The 21,570-nt window shown below is 45.9% G+C and overlaps 3 protein-coding genes across 3 annotated transcripts; all 3 read left to right on the top strand.

Moving 5' to 3' along the window:
* The first annotated feature begins 684 nt into the window (after positions 1–684).
* LOC103722657 (protein FREE1-like) lies at positions 685–17,273 on the top strand. Its single transcript, XM_008813297.4, has 10 exons — positions 685–1,869; positions 9,796–9,882; positions 10,001–10,132; positions 11,357–11,506; positions 14,357–14,422; positions 14,521–14,631; positions 16,249–16,341; positions 16,573–16,606; positions 16,698–16,771; positions 16,882–17,273. The coding sequence occupies exons 1-10, from the start codon at positions 892–894 to the stop codon at positions 16,957–16,959; spliced, it is 1,803 nt and encodes a 600-aa protein (XP_008811519.2). The 5' UTR covers positions 685–891; the 3' UTR covers positions 16,960–17,273.
* Positions 17,274–17,745: 472 nt separating this feature from the next.
* On the top strand, positions 17,746–18,372 carry LOC120104465. Its single transcript, XM_039115665.1, has one exon. The coding sequence runs from the start codon at positions 17,746–17,748 to the stop codon at positions 18,370–18,372; it is 627 nt and encodes a 208-aa protein (XP_038971593.1).
* A 1,457-nt stretch (positions 18,373–19,829) lies between these two features.
* On the top strand, positions 19,830–20,903 carry LOC120104464. The gene has a single exon (XM_039115664.1). The coding sequence runs from the start codon at positions 19,830–19,832 to the stop codon at positions 20,901–20,903; it is 1,074 nt and encodes a 357-aa protein (XP_038971592.1).
* Positions 20,904–21,570: the final 667 nt, after the last annotated feature.

Below are 21,570 nucleotides of genomic sequence, written 5' to 3'. Positions count from 1 at the left end.
TTAGTTTATTCCAAAAATAATCCCAACTCTATAATAATAATATAACAGTAAGATAATATATATTCTATCATTATTAATAATATAATATAATATCATTATTCACATTGTCATATCATAATATGTTATTATTATTATATAATATATTATGATATATAATATAATATTTATATAATAAAGGTTGTTATAGAAAATATGAATAGATCTTAAAAACTTACTTGAGAAAGAAAGCAGTAATTCAAAAAAACATAGACAACAAATTCGATTGTGAGTAAATTATTATTTTATCTAAATATTAGCTGAAAATATTTATCTAAAAAAATATAGATTTTAGGTTTGTTACCTTACAAAGAATGGGCCCAGCACAAAACCCAAGCACTGACCTACGAGTCTGTTAAGAAGCCCAACATGTTAGGCCCACTACAAATCCCATTGGGGCCGACGGTTAGACCGAAAGCATCACTCCCATCCCGGCCGGGATAGCTTGCACAAATCCACACGTTTTCGATGTCTGGTCCATCACTCCCGCGGAGTAGATTCCCTAAGAAACTCACGATCCTCGCCGATCGATCAGCGCATCTAGAAAGATCTACGGCGAGATCAAAAGGACCATCTTATCTTATTCTATCCCTCAAGAGCAAATGACTCAGGACGGTGCCGTTGTAAGGAAGAAACGGAGTGAACTCGATTAATTGAAAGCGAACGCTAATCGATGCGAGTACTCCCACGAAGAAGGCGACGAAGAACTCCTATTCGCAGTTAACTACCTTCTCCCTCTCGGATCCACCAGACCCTAACCCTAGATCGCTCTGCGTCTTCTCCTCCTTCCTCTCCTTGGATCCTCCTCGTCTTCACCATCACCGGCTTCGATCCGACGATCACCGGCTAGCGGAGATGCAGCAAGGCGGCGATTGCGGCTCGGCGTACTACCCCAACCGGTATCCTCCTCCATCGGTCCCAAACCCTAGCCCTCACCCTAACCCTAGTGAGTTTCCACCCTCCAATCCGATCCAACCAACCTACGCCTCCGCCCCGCCGTATTCCCATTACTCCTCCCCAGAATTCCCGGCCTTTTCCTCGTCCTACCCTCCCTACTCCCAGAATCCCGACCCCGTCCTCAATCTCCCCCCTTCTGCCCCCTCCTACAGCCAGTCCCAATCCCAATCGCCGTCCCAAAATCCCCAATTCACCCCCTACCAGCCCTACAATCCCTCGCCCTACCCGCCGGAGCAGTCGTCGTCGGCGCCGTTGCCCCACCTCCAGCAGCCCTCTTCGCTTCCTTGTTACCAGTATGACTCCCAGCAGCCGGCCGGGAATTATGCCCCGCCGATGAACCCTAATCCCAATCCCAGTCCTCCACCCAACCAAAGTTCGTCCTTTTCCGCTCCTTTCCCTCCATATGATAACCCTTACGAGAGTTCTGCTGCTAGATTCGAGCATGGTGGTGGGTATTTTAGTGAGAATTCTGGGAGGTATGGCGCTGGCGTGGCCGCGGGCTCTGGTCGGAGTGGTTCGGGTTTTGATCAAGATTTCTATGAGAGGAAGCCGGAGAGTGGGCTGCGGTATGATCGGGGTGATTCGCTGAATGATTTGCTTGGTGAGGGTGTATACGCCTATGATGGGGGTAGGGTGGAGTCGTACGGTGCTCGGGGAACGGCGGCTACCGGGTCTTCCACAGCGTTATTTGATGACTATGGGAGGTCCATTAACTTCCCTTCGGCTAGGAAGGACCAGGGAGGGAGTGTGGGGAACATTGTCAGGGCCGTGCCGAAGGCGGATACCCAGCAGGACGTGAAGAATGGGGTGCAGAAGTTCCGGGTCAAGCTATTGGCGGAAGGGGGTGGTCAGAGCACCACGGATGTTCTTTGCCAGGTATGGATCAAATAATTAAAAAGAAAAACCTAACCCTCGATCAAATTATTTGCTGATGTTGTCGCATATTAGCATTATTAGGCTAAAAAATGTGACATTTAGCTAAAATTTTACCTTTGATATGAAAAATATTTGTTGTTTTTAGTTAGATTTTTCCCAAATGTTTGTTATGTGGGGTACGAACCATTGTCTTGTTTTATAGAGTATATCTGTATCTTGATGTTCTCATCAATGCTCTTGGAGAAAACAATATTTGTAAAATTGAGGTTGTCATCAATGCTCTTGCAGAAGATAATATTTGTAAAATTGAGGTAATCAATCTGCATTTAATCATAAGATACATTTAAAGGATGAGTCATGAACATTTATGCTTGGTTTTGTTTTCATTTAATTGGCTAGCATTATTGTTATCCTCTGTATATGTGCGGAAGTGTTTGGATTTTTTTCTTTTTTATCTTTTTTCTTCCTGCCACTAGAATATCAGTATCTCTTTTGATGTTGCCTGTTAGCAGCATGGCATAGGTTGGTGATTAACTTATACAGGCTGCACAACAAATTTGTTAGAGTTCATGGAGTGTGGAAATATGAAGGTTACTTTTACTTTCGGATAACAATCAGGTAGAGACATTAAAGAAGCTTCATACTGTAGAGCTAGGCCGTTGATGAACGAATAGGTGTTTTTTTAATGATATTCAAGAAGCTTACCATCTGGAGGGTTTAGGGGATCTAATTCAAAGGATCCTGTCACGTATTATTTACGAGATTCCGATGTTGAAATGACGATCCAACTTCCTTTGATGACAGTGAGCACGTCCAGGATGTTTGGATTTTAATTATTTTGATTTTCCTTGATTTGTCATTATGTTTCTAGGAATGTCTGATTTGGAGGAAAAAAACTGAATAGCTTTATGAACAAGTCTGCAGTGTACCAGTCCTTTCAGGCCTTCCAAAAATATTTGATGCGTGGTCACCATCATTAGTTTAGATTAGAACTTTTGAATTTAGAGTGAAGCATTATGAAATCTGATGGATCTCAAAGTGACATCAGTATTATAGAAGTGAGTTAATATGATCCAAGTGAAAAGGGGTGGTAGGCTTTAGCCTTTGTAGTCTCTTTTCTAAGTTCAGATAGCTGTTATACTTAATTTCAGTTTGCTTCTAGTATTCTTTTACGGAGAAGGTGGCGATTTACGATAAAATAGGGTTTTAGTAAGTTAATAAAACGGACTCTCATAGCCAAGTCAAAAAAGGGCCTGAGAAAAAATAAATTTCTTCTTCATTTACAGCATGACATTCATGATGAAGGTGGCGATTTACGATAAAATAGGGTTTTAGTAAGTTAATAAAATGGACTCTCATAGCCAAGTCAAAAAAGGGCCTGAGAAAAAATAAATTTCTTCTTCATTTACAGCATGACATTTATGATAAAATGGGGTTTTAGTAAGTTAGTAAAACAGACTCTCATAGCCATTTGGTTTGAACAACGTGACATTTACAATGATGAATGAGATCTTAGCCTGCAAGGTGTGCTATTTGTCAGTACTAGGAAGGAGTACATATGCATGTTCATGTGAATGTGTGTGATCAGACTGCACCATGTCTAGCATCTTTATGAATGTGTGTGACCAGACTGCACCATGTCTAAGATCCTTAGTTGTAACTGAAAACAGGCCTTTAAGCTTGCAAAGTCAAGTCATTTTTTAAGCAGCCAGTCACAATCAGGTTTTCTGGTTGCCAGTTTTTGGTGATAGCAACCCAAGTAAGAAGGCTTCCAAGGGAAGAGGTGTGGGTGCAAGTTAATGATGCAGAGTGTCGATCGACGCTTCTGAGCCCCTCCTCCCTGGCATCCGGATACTCGGGAAGACGAAGGCCCTCTGGCAGCCGTTCGTCTTCGAGAGTATTCCGGACTTATGCGTGCGGTGTGGTCGGATCGGACACCTTGAGCCAGGGTGCCGATTTGGGGCTCCGGCGCCGGCGGAAGGGTGCCCTCCGGGGGAGGAGATCCGCGGGCCGATCTACGGCCCGTGGTTGGTAACGACTCGTTCTCGGCAGATGCGGGAGACAGGTCCGCCGCAGTCGCAGCCGGGGAAGACGATGGAGCCCTCAGTCGCAGCGCCTCCATCTCGGCCGCCCTCGCCGGTTGCCTCGCCCAGGCCTCCGGTGTCCCCGCCGGACCTAGAGGGCTGGCAAAAGCCTACTAAAGCGGCCCGTCGCCATTCCCCGCCGGCGGTGGGGGTCCTGGCTCCCATTAGGCACGAAGAGGGCTTCCGAGTTGATACGTCCGGCGACTCACTCGCGGGACGTGTGGACTCGGTAACTGGGCCGAGGCAGGTCTCTGGACCCAAGAAACGGCCCAGGAACGCTGGGCCGCTCCTGGACGCGGGCCGCCTGCAGGGCGTGGGACGGGCGGGCCGCTGGGGAGGTCGCGGGGCACGTGAGCCCCGCCGGGTGTACGGGCGCTATCGCGCGACGGGTTCCCAGGCCCGTCGCGCGACGATTAGCGCGTGGCCCAGCTTGGCTGGGCCACGCGCGGAGGACCCTGGAAAGGCCCCCGTGGGCGGGGGCCTTATTGGGCCCGACCTTTTTACGGCCCAAAGGGGCCTTATGGGCCCTGATATTGGGGCCTGTGGCCCAGGAGGCGGGGCCCAGTGATGGTGGGTTCCATTTTGGGGCCCACGCCTCCGGGGCGGTTCCGTCGTCTGTGAGCCCCACTACTCTAGGCCCTCTAGAGGTGGATATGGGGCAGGGTGATGGCGCCTCTGGTGGATCAGAGCTGGGTGATTGGACTAGGACGAGCGAGGCTCCTGTCTGTGCTGACTGTCCCATGAGTGACCTTTTGGTGGGGCGGGATACGCTTGCACTGGTGGAGCCAGGGGTAGGGGACCCGAGTGGTCATGAGGGGGCTACTCGCACGACCATGGATCACTCGACCGTCGTTCAACGGGTGAAGGCGGCTGTGTTGCGAGTCGTGTCCGGGACTAGTACGGATGAGGGTCAGCAGGTTGATCCTGATCGCGAGGTGGAGATGGACCCTATGGCCCAGAGGGTTGATGTGCTTGTGGCCGACCTCTCGGACTTTTCCCCATGAGGATTCTTGCGTGGAACTGTAGGGGGGCGGCAAAGCCGTCATTTATGTCATCCTTTAGGCGGCTGGTCCAGATCCATAGTCCGGAGATCTGCCTACTTTATGAAACACGACTTTCCGGTAGAGGACTTAGTCGTGTCTTACGGCGGTTAGAGGTTGACTGGGAGTCCTATGCAGTAGACTCCCAGGGGTTGTCGGGGGGCATTGTGGCTCTATGGAAGCGGGGTGTGGCTACGATTGACGTATTCCATAACTGCTCCCAACAGGTCATCATGATCATCTCGGAACCCAATGCTGCACCGTGGGTCTTGTGCGGTGTGTATGCTAGTACGAACCATCGAACCAGGAGGGTTCTGTGGGACGAGCTCACCCACCTAACTGCTCTGGGACTTCCGACTGCGATGGTGGGTGACTTCAATTGTATCTTGGAGGAGAGTGAGAAACGTGGAGGCAGGGCCTTCACTGACTCTGTGGATAGGAGGGAGTTCCGCGATTTCCTCTCGCGGAACGGCCTAGTAGATCTGGGTTTTTCCGGTCCGCGCTTCACTTGGTGTAATAACCAATCCGGACGAGCTAGGGTGTGGGAGCGACTGGATAGGGCTGTTGCTTCCACAGACTGGCTCATCAGATTCCCGTCCTATAGGGTTGGCCATCTTTCTCGGATTGCATCGGATCATTGTCCTCTGTTGTTCTCGACGGTATCAGGCTCGAGTCACCAGAGCCCATTCCGTTTCGAGAAAGTCTGGCTATCCTTCCCTCAATCCTGGGACATTGTCCGGGGAGCTTGGGGTCTGCCGGTCCACGGCGACGCCATGCAGAGGGTTTCACGAAAACTGGAATTGACCAAGCGACGGCTACGTCGCTGGAATCGGGAGGTCGTAGGTGATATTTTTAGGAAGCTGGAAGATGCGGAGGCTGCGATTGCTGACCTCCAAAGTAGGGAGGATCAGGTGGGCGTGCTCCCCGTGGCTAATATGGTGAGCCTCCGGGGACTACTCGCCACCCACCACTCGATCCTACGCCAACATGAGATCTTCTGGAGACAGAAATCCAGAATTCAGTGGGTCAGAGAGGGTGACCGGAACACTAGTTTCTTTCACCGATCGACGGTTATTAGGAGGCAGAGGAACACTATTCGTTCCTTGCGGGATGAGCGGGGCCATTGGGTGGACGATGATTCGGCAATTAGCCACATCCTACTCGAGTTCTTTCGCTCCCGTTGGACGGAGGATAGTGAGTCGGATGTCGTCGGCCTGCTCTCGAGAGCTGAATCCCAAATTAGGGTGGCTGCGAATGCACTATTGGTTCGACCAGTTACGGAGGGGGAGGTGCGAGAGGCTGTCTGGGCATTGGGCGAGGATAGGGCTCCGGGCCCAGATGGCTTCCCTCCTTTCTTTTTCCGGAGATACTGGAGTATCGTCCGGTTCGCAGTGGTTGAAGCGGTCTTGTGTTTCTTCAGTCGGTCAGGTATGCCTGACGACTGGAAGGCCACTTTTGTCACGCTTATACCTAAGCGAACGGATGCGTCCGAGCCGAGCCATTTTAGACCGATCAGTTTGTGCACTACTTTATACAAAGTGGTGGCAAGAATACTGATGGATCGTATGAAGCCCTTTCTCTCCGGCATTATTTGTCAAGAGCAAGGTGCTTTTGTTGGAGGTAGGAGTATCTTCGATAACGTCATGGTGGCCCAAGAGATGATGTGGGATCTTCGACGGGCCCCGAAGCGTCGAAGCCTGATGGCTATCAAGCTGGATATGGAACGAGCTTACGATAGAATCAGGTGGAGTTTTCTTAGGCGAGCTTTGGAGTGTCTGGGTTTCCATGAGACCTGGATTGGTTGGGTCATGGGGTGTGTCCGGAGTCCGCGGTTTTCCATCTTGATCAACGGCTCTCCGTCCCCATTCTTTAGTTCTACTATGGGGCTTCGGCAGGGATGCCCGCTATCCCCGTACCTGTTCATTATTTGTTCTGATGTTTTGTCTCGATCGCTGCGGGCTGCATGTGCCGCCGGAGAGTTGGAGGCTTACGTCCCAGCTCTAGGGGCCCAGCCGATATCCCATTTACTTTTTGCCGATGACTGCCTACTCCTGACGCGTGCCCGCGTAGCAGATGCCCTGGCTATCAGGCGGGCTTTGGCCGCCTATTGCCATGCATCTGGTCAGAGAGTGAATGCCCAGAAATCCTCTATCTCCTTTAGCCCGAGTTCGCCACCCGGGGTTCGACGTGAGATTCGGAGGATTCTGGAGATGCCTGAGCAGGACGGGACCTGGACATACCTAGGTGTTCCGATCACCGGTAGGAGACTGCGTGTATCTGAGTGCTCCGGGATGGTGCAACGGGTCCAGAGTAGGCTAGAGGGCTGGCGAGCAGCGTCTCTATCTATGATGGGTAGAGTTTTGCTGATTAGATCTGTTTTGGGCTCTATGCCTATCTATCTCATGACTAGCACGGTGGTACCAAGATCGGTCCTACTAAAGATTGAGCGACTGTTTCGGGGCTTTTTATGGGGCTCGCTAGGTGGGGGCCGTGGGGTGCACCTGGTGGCATGGGAGAGTATTTGCCTCCCTCTCAGGGAGGGTGGCCTTGGGGTGTTGTCTCTCCGGGAGAGACGAGAGCTGCTCCTCGCCCGGCATGCTTCCCGCTTCATCCTGGAGCCGCAGGGCTTCTGGAGCCGGATCATGACCGCCCGCTATGGAGGGGTAGGCCAGGAGGGCGGGGTTCGAGGAGGGCGGGGATGTTCCTTTTTATGGCGTGAGATTGCGAGATATGTGCCCATGGTGTCGGATCACACTCGATGGCTGATAGGCGATGGCCGCAGCATCGATGTGACCAGGGACTCATGGGTTGATGGCCTCCCCCTGTGCCGCTGGCCGACTACTGTTAGTGTCGAGGCTGGGGAGGGTTTACAGGTATGTGATCTTATGACTCCCGGGGAGGCTGGATGGGACGAGATTCGATTAGCCCGCCTCTTCGGGGAGCATCTGGCGGAGCGGGTTCGCTCCCTCCCTCTGCCACAGAGCGGTGGACCAGATGTACGAGTGTGGAGTTCCTCGACCAGTCCCAGAGTCAGGATGAGCGTCCTTTCTCGCATTCTTAGGCGGGAGTACGACCCTGGTCCTGATTGTGCCTGGATCTGGCGATTGGGCCTCCTCCCGAGGGTTGCGCTGTTCCTCTGGAAGGGGGTCTGGGACCGCCTTCCAACGAGAGCAGTACTTGGTGGACGTGGATTGAGGATCCCCCTGGAGTGTGGGATTTGCGGTGTGGCCGAGACGGTCGACCATGCATTGTTTCGGTGCTCTAGGGCGAGGGACACTTGGCGTCTGGCAGGGGTCCCGCAGCCGGTATGGATCTGTAGGGACCAGTTCTTACAGGCCATGCGCCAGGGCTCGGAGTCCCCGGCGCTTCATCAGGAGGTGACTCGAGTGAGCTGTACTGCCTACCAGATCTGGTTGGCCAGGAACGCTCGTATATTCGGTGAACGATGTATGTCGCCGAGATTTGTGGTCGAGAGTGCCCGTAGTCAGGCGGCAGAGATGTGTCATGCCTCCACCACCGGAGGGACCTTGACAGCTCGGGACATCTGGGGCCCCCACCCTGCTTCGGCAGTATCCCACACGGTGTTTTTCACCTGGGAGCCCCCACCCCCGAGTTTCCTCAAGGTCAACTTTGACGGGTCAGTCCTGGATGGTGGTACGAGGGGAGGCGCGGGTTTCGTCATTCGGGACCCTTTCGCTAGGGTTGTAGCCGCTGGTGGCAGTCACTTATTTGATACCTCGGTTCCGAGCGCGGAGCTGAGTGCTGCCTGGGCAGGCCTTCGACATGCCCGGTGCGTGTTACAGGCTAGGTCTATCATCCTAGAGGGTGATTCAGCCACCGTTATCAGTTGGATCCGAGAGGGTCCTAGGGGTGACGGCAGTGACCACCCTTTGCTTCGCGATATATGGACTATGGCGAGGGATGGAGGGGCCTTTCAGGCCAAGCATATTTACCGTGAAGCCAATGGGGCTGCGGATTGGGTGGCTGCATTTGTAGCTCGCCATTCCGGAGACACTTTGTGGACTGGAGATGGGGAGTTGCCTTTGGCACTCCGAGATATCCTACTTTTTGACTTTATTGGGTGTATTCGTACCCGCCAGGTATGATCCACCCGTATTAGCCAAAAAAAAAAAAAAAAAAAAAAACAATTGCTAGGAAGTTGTAGTGACAGTGACAGTTAAATGCTAACAGGTGTCATTGGACTGTTAAAATAACACCAATTTCTAAGCTAACAATAAGCATGGTCCATGTCTCCAACACATCTTTCAAGATATCATGTATTATTGCATCTATCTTTTGTGAAAAAGGGGAGCAGGATCTTCAAGGGGGCCTATTTATAATAGTAGTAATAATTTGTACTGTGAATTCAATTAACAGCTTTCCTTGGGTTCTCCAATTCGGAATAAACCCATTAAAGGTAACATTTATAGCTGATAGATATCCAACCACACTGAAACAAGTTGGTACATTTATGGGCTTTCTAACATTGGAATAGCACACTGGACTGTCAGGTCCAAGGACTTATCTGCTGGCCCAGCCACCTGCTTTAGGTTCTAAATTTTTGGCCTAGTCTGAGCTATTTATTCATCCCTGTCTTGTTTGGCATCTTGTGGTGTCAGATAACTCCATTGTACTTGTAAGGTAATTCCAGAATGTTTCTTGTCCTATAATTAATGCGCCCACCTATTAATTCTTGGAATGATGACTTCTCAAATTATTTTACTTAGATATAACTTTAGGCCAACTAATTTGTTCCATTATTAAGGTTGATGCAAATGTTTTTTTCTCCGTGTTCATTTCAGATTGGTTTGGATGGAATTCGTATGCTTGATCCAGGCTCTAGCAGAACTTTGAGGATATACCCCCTTGAGACCGTCACAAGATGGGAAGTAAGTTGGTAATGTTGTGCACTTCAGAATTTTGAGTATGAGTCTATCTCAGTTCTAGACGCAATCAAATTATAATTTTTTGCATATATCTCTGAACATTTCGTATTGTTTCGTCTAGGTAACAGATTCATCTGTCTTTGCCTTCTGGTCTAAGAGCTCTGTCGATATTGAACCAAGGCGCATAAGGCTGCAATCGAACAGCTATACTACCAATACCATACTTGATACAGTGACAGCTGCAACGGTGCAGGTTAGCTACTAAGGCTCTGTTCTTCTTTTGATTAGGGTGCTTTCAAAAACTTTTATATTGTAAACAAACTGCTTCCCCCCTCTGCTATACAATTTCACTGGTTACCTCAAAGGTGTTAACCATAAATTGAAAAGGTGTAACTTGTAGATGTGTGCGATAACAAATATTATAATGCATGTGCCAGGAGTAACACATATTTTGATCTGCAACAGTTCATGCAAAACTAACACATCTTTTTTTGGTTTTGAAAATGAATAATGTTTTGTTAAGAGAAGGGGCAATAAAGAAATGACAGGGTACACGATCCTAATCTGGTGGTGGACACCACTGTTGTCTATGTGCATATGCATACATAGTTGTTTTAATTAATGGTCACATGCATTAAACTTTTGGCTATTAATCTGTTCAAGCCCATCATCAACTGGAGTATAATTAAGTGATCAGGACTGATTTCATAAAAATAATTGGATCAATTAAGATTTTTTACTTAAAGATTATTAAAAGCTCAGCGACTTTTCATAAATGGGAAATCATTAACTTTTGTAGAAAAGTTATCTATGATAACTAAAATTAGATATCTTAGTTAACCGATTATATAATTCAAGTTGTGTCTCGGTTAGAATCAAAAAATTTTATTTACTATATTTAAGTAATGAAGTGTGTGTTGTATGCTAGTGATTTTATATGCTGTAACCCACTTGTCCTCATATGGACATGCTTCATAAGGTGGCTATGCTGACATCTCTGACATACAAATACGCACATATTGTGTATATTGTATTTATACTCTATTTTATGAAGAGAATGTTTGAGTTTTAAACCTAATGCCTTTTTTGCTTAAGGGGCTCTCCATTTTTAATATGCATTTTTTTTAATAAGGGGAAACAGGTAATTGCCAACTTGGTGGGTTTCCAAACATATTAGGATGGCAATTATACATCATATGTGATATGCTTTGTCTATGTTTATTTATGTTGTAAGGAGCTTTGTGAGAATGTCATGACATGCCAAAATAAGGTCGTGCGTTTCATGAATCTGAACACTATGACCTTTATCTGTCAATTTGCGTGAATTGATATTGTTCGATTTTTTCATATTCATGTCTTCATGCATGTTCTCATAATCTTTTTCTATGGTGCATCTAAATTTTTCTGTGATGCATGTAGTATTGTGGTACGAACATGATGTACCGAAAATTACTCATTATGTGATCTCTTCGTATAGATCAAGGAGATGGGTGGAAAAGCTAGCCTTGCTAGAGGCAAAGGAACTGCTGATGATGCAAAGCTATCTGAACAGCTAACAGATAAGAAGAAAGGGTTAGTTGATTGGCTGAACTTGATAAAACCTGGCAATGAGGAGAAGGACCATTGGGTAATTTCAAATGCCTTTCTTTCTTAGTTAATTTTCATTCCCGAGTCTCACACTTTGGGCTTTAAAAGGTTGTTTTTATTTTATTCTGTTGTGTTCTGATTTTCCTGGATTGAAAAATCATCATCAGGTCTCTGTTTGGTTGACAAATTTGCTTTGGTGAAAATTCTTTATATATAACACCCCAGGAAACAAAAATGTATAAAGTTAAAAAAGAAAAGAAAATGACCCCATCATGTTAGCATACCTATGTTCGAATACCATTTTATATTTGTTTTGTTTTCACTGATTTTTACAAATTATTGGCTCATTATGTCTTGTTATGTATGGGCAACCTCTCTTAAAGTTTCCTGCCATTCCATTTCTGACCTGCAATTTAAATGTGGAAAGTGAAAAAGAAAAAAAATGTGAAAGAGATTAGCATTAGGAACAGAGATAAAATAAAGCTATGGCAGCATGAGTCTGGTTCTTCTTTGGTTTCTTAAATTTTTTTTAAGGAAAATTCAGTAAAAATGGTGAGCATATTTAATTCCGAATTGGCTATTGGTTCATGTATTTGACAACAACATGTGGTCCTCTGTTCGTAGTGACAAAAGATGCTTGCATATTTCCCCTTGACCTGCTAACAAGTTGGTGGTTAAAATTACAAGGTAGTGTTTGATAGGGGTCCAAAAGAAAGTAATAATATGAAAAGAAAAAAGACCTTAATAGACACATTTGTATTAGCTTGTAACTGTTTAATTGGATTTTTGAATATTGAAATTATGTTGCCAAAACATATATATTGCACTACATCCAATCCCTTCCCCACTCCTGTTACCTGTGCAGTTTAAGTTGTGACGTAATAAGATTTATCATGCTGATTATCAACACCTATTACCTGCCCTCTCCTCCATTTACCTGTAAAAGTTAGATATGCAGAATCTGTTGTGGTTGTCTTCTTGCCTTGTTTTTTATGTTACATGTACGATGATCATTAACCAAACATTCCCCTGTTTTATAAGGATATTTGGTCAATGAGAAAGGAAAACCAGTTGAAGATATAATTAAGGATGCGTTTGGGAAGTTTCAGTAGAAACATGGATATATAGGTGTTACAGTCGTTTAGAGTGAATATACCACCATACTTGTGCCAAGAATACATTTTGCCTTCAGCAAAAATTAAGTTCAAGTCTTGGCCATGCTAGTTTGATATGTGATTTTTCCTGCAGTAGTATATTTAGGGATTGGAGCTATAGTTTGGATAGTAACGAGAGGATTAAAGATTAACTGATGAATAGTATTAGCTGCCTGCTTTTTACAGTTATGTTCGACAGGATGCCTTTTCAAGCACTACTTTGTTTTTTTTTTTTTTTGGGGGGGGGGGGGGGGTAGTTATGTTTAAGTAAATGAACTTTTGGTCACTTAAAAGCGGTTCTTTGGATGCCACTGTAGATTCTGAGTAAGGTTTATGTCTTCTAAAATGATTTCACTGGTTGTTCTGCGTGAGGAATTTCCTATTTTTTGATTAGACAGATGAACTTTCTGGCACAGATTTCACAATTCTAACAAAGAAAGTGATAAGTCTATATGTCAAGGTGGTTATCAAGATGGTAAATTTGTAAGTGATTGCTTTGGCATTAGAATGTGAATGAAGTAAAAAACATTAACACATTTTATTGCCAATAGTTTTATTTTATTTGTGATTGACTTCATGCATCCTGCATGGTCCATTGTAGTGGGACACAACATATGTGAAAGTGAGCTTTTCTAACATTCGTCTCACCAGTTCCATCCACATTTATAATTGCTTCCTTCTCCTTCCCGAGCCTTCGAGACATTTATGAATTCATTGCGCATTCTCATACAAGGCTGAATTTGCTTTGCAATACATTTGTGATTAGTGCAACTTTTATTCTTCTTCAAACTTATACACTATCCTTTTTTTTTCATAGCACATCCACCTTTGCATTCTTTCTTGTACCACATGCACATTAAGGAACCTTTCTTCCTTTATAATAACAATAAGCAACTTCAGTTTTCTTGCTTGTGATGAGAAATATTTGCATAGCTTCTTCACTTTTGCTTATTGAAAAAATTTATCATTCTTGTTTTTTTGCTTTTGCTTGTTGTCCTTTGAATTATCACAAGAGTCCTAACTTTATGTAACTTCACATTTTTGCCTTCTTATCATCTGGCAATTTTTTCTTCTGGTCTTTTCTGAACAAAATCTCAGCTTAAAAAAATCAAAGGATTTAGATTTGAGATGTGGATGGAATCATATTTTTAAAATTATAAACCTTCAATAGTATCCATAATGTTTGATCGCAATCTAACATATGAGTAATCCAAATGTATATGAGGTTTGACTTCGACACTAAATGTGTCTCAGAAAAATATTTTCTTCTGATGTTTCAATGCTACCAAATATTTCTCATTTAGACAAAAACCTTCCTAACGTATAAAGATAGAAAATGGCAAACAACATATACAGGCTCATGTATCCATTATTTTGTCCATGTATGTTAGTTTCAGCTGAAACTAAATCTAGGACTGCTTCCAGCCAATGCTAAAATGTCTCAATTTTGATTTTATAGTTTTTGGTCAAACTTCAAATGAAGAACCGTCATATCTTTAAATTTCCAACATATGTTATCCATGTTTTTATGCATGATTATTTTTGCTGATTCATTGCCTTTGGATTAATCCATTCAAAACGTTGTATAGTGTATATCAGAACATTATATAATAGATTTTCCTGGATAGGTGGGGGAATTGAATTTGTGTATATTTGCAATCTTGGGCATAGTAATATTTTCATTTCTATCCTAATTGTGCAGTACTTGAAGTACAACTCTGTTTCTAACCGTTCAGGTTCCAGATGAATCAGTTAGAAAATGCACATCATGCGGAGCAGATTTTGGAGCTTTTGTTCGCAGGGTAATACGATCAATTTTTATTATTAATCTTCACCATTATCTTGACTGAAATCACAGCATTTCATTTGCTAACACAAGTATTATATTCTTTATTTCCAGCATCATTGCAGGAATTGTGGTGATATTTTCTGTGACAAGTGCACACAGGGTAGAATTGCTCTTACTGCAGATGAAAATGCTCCGCCAGTCAGAGTTTGTGATAGATGCATGGTATACTCCTTTTCCCTGTTTTATGTGCCAGACGTTTGCAGTTACATGTTCAAGAAAATAGAGAATGATATGCCATTGATTTGTTTGAATAAATATTTGTTCTAGCATATCCTTAATGAGTGATATAGGGAAGCTATCAACTCTCATCAATTTATCTCACTTATGCACCCATTAACTGACTAATGTGCCATCCATGTATTTCCTTCCGGCTTCAGGCTGCATTCTGGTTATTAACTTGCTGACCCACAATCTGAAATATTGGAGAATATACAATTCCAAATCATGTTTGTTCCACATGATTAATTTTGTACTGGTTGGTTTTACATATGCGCTCGCACTTGTGGCAACTTTAATTACTACTATTGAAGGTTGCTTTTATTTGTTGTCTTTGTTTTACTGGCAAGAGCATGGTCAACTTCATTCATCAGTTCGTTTGGTGGGTGCATGTGTTCTTTATTTCCCCTTTTCTATAGAAGAGAGAAATCTTTCAATTCTATAGTCAAGCTGTAGTGAGTAAATTATGTATGTTATGATTAATTTGACATGCTTTTCAAGGTTGAGGTGAGCCAATAGCTGATATGTTTTGGATGCATCGAAGCTTTCTTTGCTGATTAAGAAATGATTTCTCTAAGTAATGAGATCCTTTTTTTTTGTACTGGCATATTGTTTTTACAGTAACACATACAAAACTCATGCTTTGCTTTATTTTCGTGAGCATATGCATAATGTTCGTGAACTAGATTTCCAAGGTCTGTTGCTTCCACCTTGGGGAACAGCTGCAGTTATTATGCTCCATGCGTCGTTTATAAATTGCTAAGATTACAGTACTAGAAGAATGTTAATTTTCTAATGCGAACTAATTGTATTGGTGGGCCAGTTACACATTCATGTTGTTTACTCTTTTGCTAGAAATTGTAAATCTTTCATTATGATTTTGACATGTAATTGATGAATCACAATTTTATATTCTTTGTAGGATTCTTCCCTATATTTTAGTTGTGGTCACTCTCAAAATGTTGGGCGTCTTCTAAAATTTGTCGGTTTCTTCTGCATTTATGATGAACTTTCTAATGCAACAGATGTATCTTCACTGCACATCTAGCCCTACTGAATCCACCTGCTTGACTTAAAAAAGAGAAGTTTTATGCTAGATTTCATATTGGGTTGCATACAAGCATTTGCATCTCTCCACATCCAGTTCTTGTACTTAATCTACTTCTTTTTGTTACAGCTTGCATATCTTTGCTGATCTCATCATTGATATACCATTTGCAATATATCATCCTAAATTTCAGCTACTCAAATTGTATACATTTTCTCTGCAAGTTAATGGAGTTCCCATCTAGTATTCTTGTCATGTAAATCCTTTTAAGCCAATGAAACACAAACATACACGTTTTTCTAACATAAATCGGAGATTGAACACAATGGTGCAAACAAGCACTTTTTTTTAACAGGAGCATTGACAAGATACCTGTATGATGTAAAATTGCAGATTGTATAGAGATATGAACCTCTTCGTTACCTTTTAGGAATGTTCTTTGGAATAATATGCATGCAGGATGTCAGTTGAGATTTTTGCTTAGTGATACGTGGAGGATTTCTTGTGTTCCACAGGCAGAAGTTTCTCAAAGGTTGAGCTATACGAAGGAAGCTGCCAGTAAACCTGCTGGACTGCACAGTCATGAGGATCTTGCCAGACAGCTTCAGGTGTATTTCAAATTTAGAATTCCGTCAATTAACATTAACTTTCTATCGTATGTGGCTGCAAACTTTACTGCCTAACAGAATCTTCTCATTGGAAATATTGAAAACAAGCTTAGAAGAGATGCAGATTTAAGAATATTTGTAACTTTTTTTACTTTGCTCTCCCATAAATGTTGAGGGGCATATTTTTTTGGTGCACATTATGATCTTTGATGTATTGATGGTTTTCAACAGGAGGAAATGGACAAAAATCGTAAGTCATCTTCAGGTATGTTTATAACCAGTGACAGCTCTAATGCTTTTATGCCATGGTCTGATTGTACATTTTGCACCAAATTTAACAGTTAGTTATTTTGTAGGTTCAAAGTCCTCTGATGGTTCTGCAAGGCAGATGAGGGAAGTTGCATGTCCCACCTGCACGGTCCATCTTCAGGTCAGGCACCTAGCGCTCTCTTCCCCTTCTCTCATTCTCTTGATTATTTTGTGCACTGTTTCCGCATGCTGTTTGGCCTGAATTATATGATACAAGTTGTTAATTTGCAGGTTCAAGTTCCAGCCTCGGGCTCTGAAACAATAGAATGTGGTGTCTGCCAGCACCCATTCCTGGTTAGTGCTCATTGATGTCTTCTGATTTTATCACATCGTGGTAATGCATCCGACTGAGCTTCAGGAAATTTTCTGTGTCACAGCTAATAAGCTCGGTTACCGGCTTTGTATAGTCATTAATATGGTCATGTTTTACTCATTAGACTTGGTGGTTCTTTGCATATGAATCTTCTTTGAGCAGGCATTGGGATCGTCAAGTGTGTTAAGTGGTTTCTGATGACTGGAAACTAATTTAAAATGATTGGATGGTTTTAGTTGTTGATGCTTGTTTAGTCTGGCATTAGGAATTTACTCAATAAATTAGTCGGAGCTGCTTTGCTTCCTTTATGTTTATAATCTTCCTTCCTGAGTTTCTTCCTTTTTGTGTATGAATGAGGGCTGTATCATGTTCTTACCACTCCTTGCCCCGTGGCGATGCTTGCCACCTGTGGATCTATAACTATCTCTGCATTAGTATGCTTTGCTTGGGCTTTTCCTTGTGGACCATGTATCCTTCAGTTTTTTCTACATCTTCTTGAGTTTAAGAAATGTACTCATTGCTGGCTGTCATGTCATTTGCATGTTGAGTCATTAGTTGTTCAAAACTCTAGTTTGCCAGATGCTGGTTATGACTGCATATGTGCATGTCAGATCCCCCTCCCCCCATCTTCCCTCCTTGTCTTTCTTTTTCTTTTTATAAACACATATTTAACTCAGTCTGAGCCTTCATGCCTTGAAGATTTTTCTGGCTTCTAGTTGGTCCTTTTACTAAAGCAATGATTGATGATGAATAGTGGCTTTCACCCATTTGGTTCATGGGGTATGGAACATTGTGGGAAAAATCTTTATCCAGAAAGCTCGTCTCCCAGTATGGTTATGCAGGCATTGCATCGAAGGGCTTCGAGGCGGCCGCATTGGACGACCCACCGGATTCCCGATCGGGAGCTGGAGGCGATGCAGAGACGCTTCGACGACGTGGTGGAGGTTGACGATGATGTGCTGGAAGAGGTCAGGAAGCCTTGGAAGACCTCGGCAGTGTTGATTCGAAGCCTGGGTAGAGTCGTTCCCGCCGAATGGGTAGTCAAAGAGCTTCGGCGAGTCATGGAACTACCCGAGCCTCCCGAAATCTTCCCGCTGTTGGAGGGCTTCTTCGTGGTTCGTTTCTCCTGCGAGGAACACCGGGAGAAGGCTCTGAGCTGGGGGCCATGGCTGGTGGCAGGGCAGATCCATGCCATGGAGAGGTGGAGGCCAAATTTCTCACCCGGTGCAGGTGAGCTAAACAAAGCCATTGTTTGGCTACGAATGCTCGGGTTGCCGTTGGATTATTGGGAGGAGTCCATTATCCTTCAGATGGCGGCGAAGGCCGGGAAGCCGCTGGCAGTGGACGAGATAACAGAACAGGGCAAGAAACGAGGCTTTGCTCGGGTCAAGATAGAGGTGGATCTCTGATTACCTCTGAGAGGCGGCACCTTTGTGAAGGGGAAGGCACAGGGACGGGAGGAGAGAGTTTGGCAAGGCTTCATCTTTGAGAACCTTCCGAATCCATGCTGCAGATGCGGTAGAGTGGGGCACGGAGAAGGCTTCTGTGCGGCGAGTCCGGTCGAGGTCCCAGTGGACGGGGGTACCGAGGTGGTGACGGATGGGCAGATCGGCACACCGGAGAACTCTTCTCAGGGTGGGGCCGGTGGGAACGCTACTCCGGGGAACCCAGGCTATGGGCCGTGGCTGGTAACCCATAGGGTTCGGCAAATGAGAGCTGGCGGAGGGAATGTGAAGCCGAGGAAGCCGATGGTGTCGGAGTGTGGACAAAATCCGGCGGGCACGCCTTCTCGGACGAAGACACCTCCGGCGGATGGGGAGTCGACTCCTTCTGTCTCCCCTGTGGATCTGGATGGCTGGCAGAAGCCGTCCAAAGTAGCTCGGAGGAAATCCCCGGAGCAGGGCAAAGGAGAATGCTCCAACGGCCACTCGGGAGGTGGGGTTAGTCAACTCGGGGGGGCGTTTGGGGCACTGTCCGAGTCGACCAGCGACTCGATACTGGTTGAGTTGGACCGGCCGGAGGTTGATTGGGCTGGCAACAATTCACGGCCCATCTCTACTGTGCTTAGGCGGCCGGGCTCCGGCCCGCCTAGCCCGAGGAGCGGGTCACGTGATATTGGGCCTGGCGCTGGGCTGGGTCCAATGGTGACTGACCGGGTGCAACTTAAAACGGATGCGGGTCGGGGACCTGGTTTGAGTCCGCTCAAACGCGCCCGCAGCCCGTCAAAGAGAGGCAGCTCTGCCGACTTCCCGTGTCCAGCCGGCGGTGTTCGTCCGGCCATGGGATTCCGGAGGATGGTGGCGCTCGGGCATCGGAGAAGCCGGAGCTCTCCTCCGCCGGTGGCTTCGTCGAGATCCAGGCCACCGAAGGCCGGCGGCGGGCGGGAAGCCAACGGCGGTCGTCCTGCTGGCTGGAGGTTGTCCCATGCCACCTCCGTCGGGGATCTTCCGGCGGTCTTGAAGGCGGCGGAGACGCCGAAGGGGGTGACGCAGGTGCCGGATGGACTGGAGGTGCCAGATCGAGCTGGGGCAGATGTGAAAATGAAGGGAGTCTGCGGCAGGGAGGGAGATGGGGCTACTGTGGGTTCTTTGTGCCATTTGGCACAGGGAAACAGTAATCCTAGCCACAGTGAGGTGTTGTCCCAAGCGATGGCAGCTGTGCAGGAAGGGAATCCTGAGTCTAATTCCAATGCGGGAGAGTATGTGGACAGTGGGATGATTGTGGATAATGGGGTCAGCTCCGGTATGGAGAGTCGAGCCACCGAACTGGGTTGTTAATGAAGATAATTCTTTGGAATTGTCGGGGAGCCGGGAAACCCTCTTTCGCCCCGGCGTTTCGGAGATTGGTGCAGGTGCACGACCCAGACATGTGTGTTTTATTTGAGACCCGGTTGGCCGGAAGGAGTATTGTAAGAGCCAGGAGGGCATTGCCTCGGTCCTGGGGTTTCTATGCTGTGGATTCTCAGGGATTGTCGGGAGGTATTATAGTTACTTGGAAACTGGACTGTGGGAAGCTGGACATCTTTAATGTTAGTAGCCAAGAGGTGATCATGGTAATATCGGAGGGGGAGGGTAGACCATGGATATTTGCAGCTGTGTATGCTAGTACCGACTTCAGGGCTCGGAGGACACTGTGGGAGGAGGCTTCCAAGTTGGTTGATCAGGGGCAGCCGATGTTGATTGCAGGAGATTTTAATTGTATAGATGATCCACAGGAGAAGATGGGAGGGAGGCTATTTTCCTATCAGAGGAAGGTCAGGGAATTCCAGGAGTTTATTTCTACAAATGGACTGATAGATCTGGGCTTCACAGGGCCTAGATTCACATGGTGCAACAATCAGCAGGGCCCGGCTAGAGTCTGGGAGAGACTTGACAGGGCCTTCGCCACAGCTGGATGGATCCAGGAGTTTCCAGACAATCATGTTAAACACCTATCGAGGATAGCTTCAGACCACAGTCCGATACTGGTATGTACTGATAGACCCATTCCTTTTCGCTGTCCTTTCAGGTTTGAGAGGTTATGGTTGTGTTACCCCCGGTCTTGGGGGGTTGTGAGCGAGGCTTGGAACAAGCCGGTTCGGGGGGATGCTATGTATCGGGTTTCTCGCAGACTTGAGCTGACTAGGAGATATCTTCGGAGGTGGAACAGGGTGGAGGTTGGGAACATATTCCGAAGAATTGAGGAGTTAGAGGAGACCATTGCTAATATGCAACTACGAGAGGCGTCGGGTGGAGGTTTATCACATGTGGAGTTATCGGAGTTGAGATCCTTCCTATCTATGCATGATGCTCTTCTTAGCCAACAGGAGATCTTTTGGAGGCAGAAGTCAAGAGTACAGTGGATTCAGGAAGGGGACAGGAACACAAAGTTCTTTCATCAGTCTACATTGATCAGAAGACAGCGGAATAGGATCAGATCTATCAGGGACGAGGATGGATAGGCTATAGAGGACCCGATTATGATTTGCAGGGTGTTTGAGCAGTTCTTCAGGACTAGGTGGACGGAGCGGACAGGGAGTGGAATATTTACTGAGCTACCCTTATCTCCTGAGGGGGTCTCCGACGAGGACTCTTTAGCACTGATCAGACCGGTATCGGGACGGGAGATTCAGGAGGCGGTGTGGTCCCTGGAGGGGGACAAGGCGCCCGGACCGGATGGCTTTCCGCCCGTGTTCTTCCGTAGGTATTGGTCGATTGTCGGCCTTGATGTTATTGAGGCCATTCAGCAGTTTTTTTAGCACGGCGGAGATGAGCCCGGAGTGGCAGAGGACTTTTATTACTTTGATCCCCAAGCGCCAGGTTGCTACTGAGCCTGGCCACTTTAGGCCTATTAGCCTTTGTTCTACTTTTATATAAGATTACAGCTAAGATTTTGGCAATTAGAATGAGAGGGATTTTACCCAGAATCATCAGTCCAGAGCAGGGTGCTTTTATTGGGGGGAGGAACATATCAGATCATGTCCTTATTGGCCCAGGAGTTCATGTTTGACCTGGTGAAGGCTCCAGTGCGGCGCTGTCTTATGGGGGTCAAGCTTGATATGGAGAGGGCATATGATAGGATGTGCTGGGATTTTCTTCGACATTCCTTACAGAGTTTTGGCTTCCATG

This window comes from Phoenix dactylifera, chromosome 18 (genome assembly GCF_009389715.1).
Source record: "Phoenix dactylifera cultivar Barhee BC4 chromosome 18, palm_55x_up_171113_PBpolish2nd_filt_p, whole genome shotgun sequence".
In the NCBI taxonomy this organism is placed as follows: domain Eukaryota; kingdom Viridiplantae; phylum Streptophyta; class Magnoliopsida; order Arecales; family Arecaceae; genus Phoenix; species Phoenix dactylifera.
Note: the sequence above shows the minus strand (reverse complement) of the source record. Positions and strands in the feature narration are given on the sequence as shown.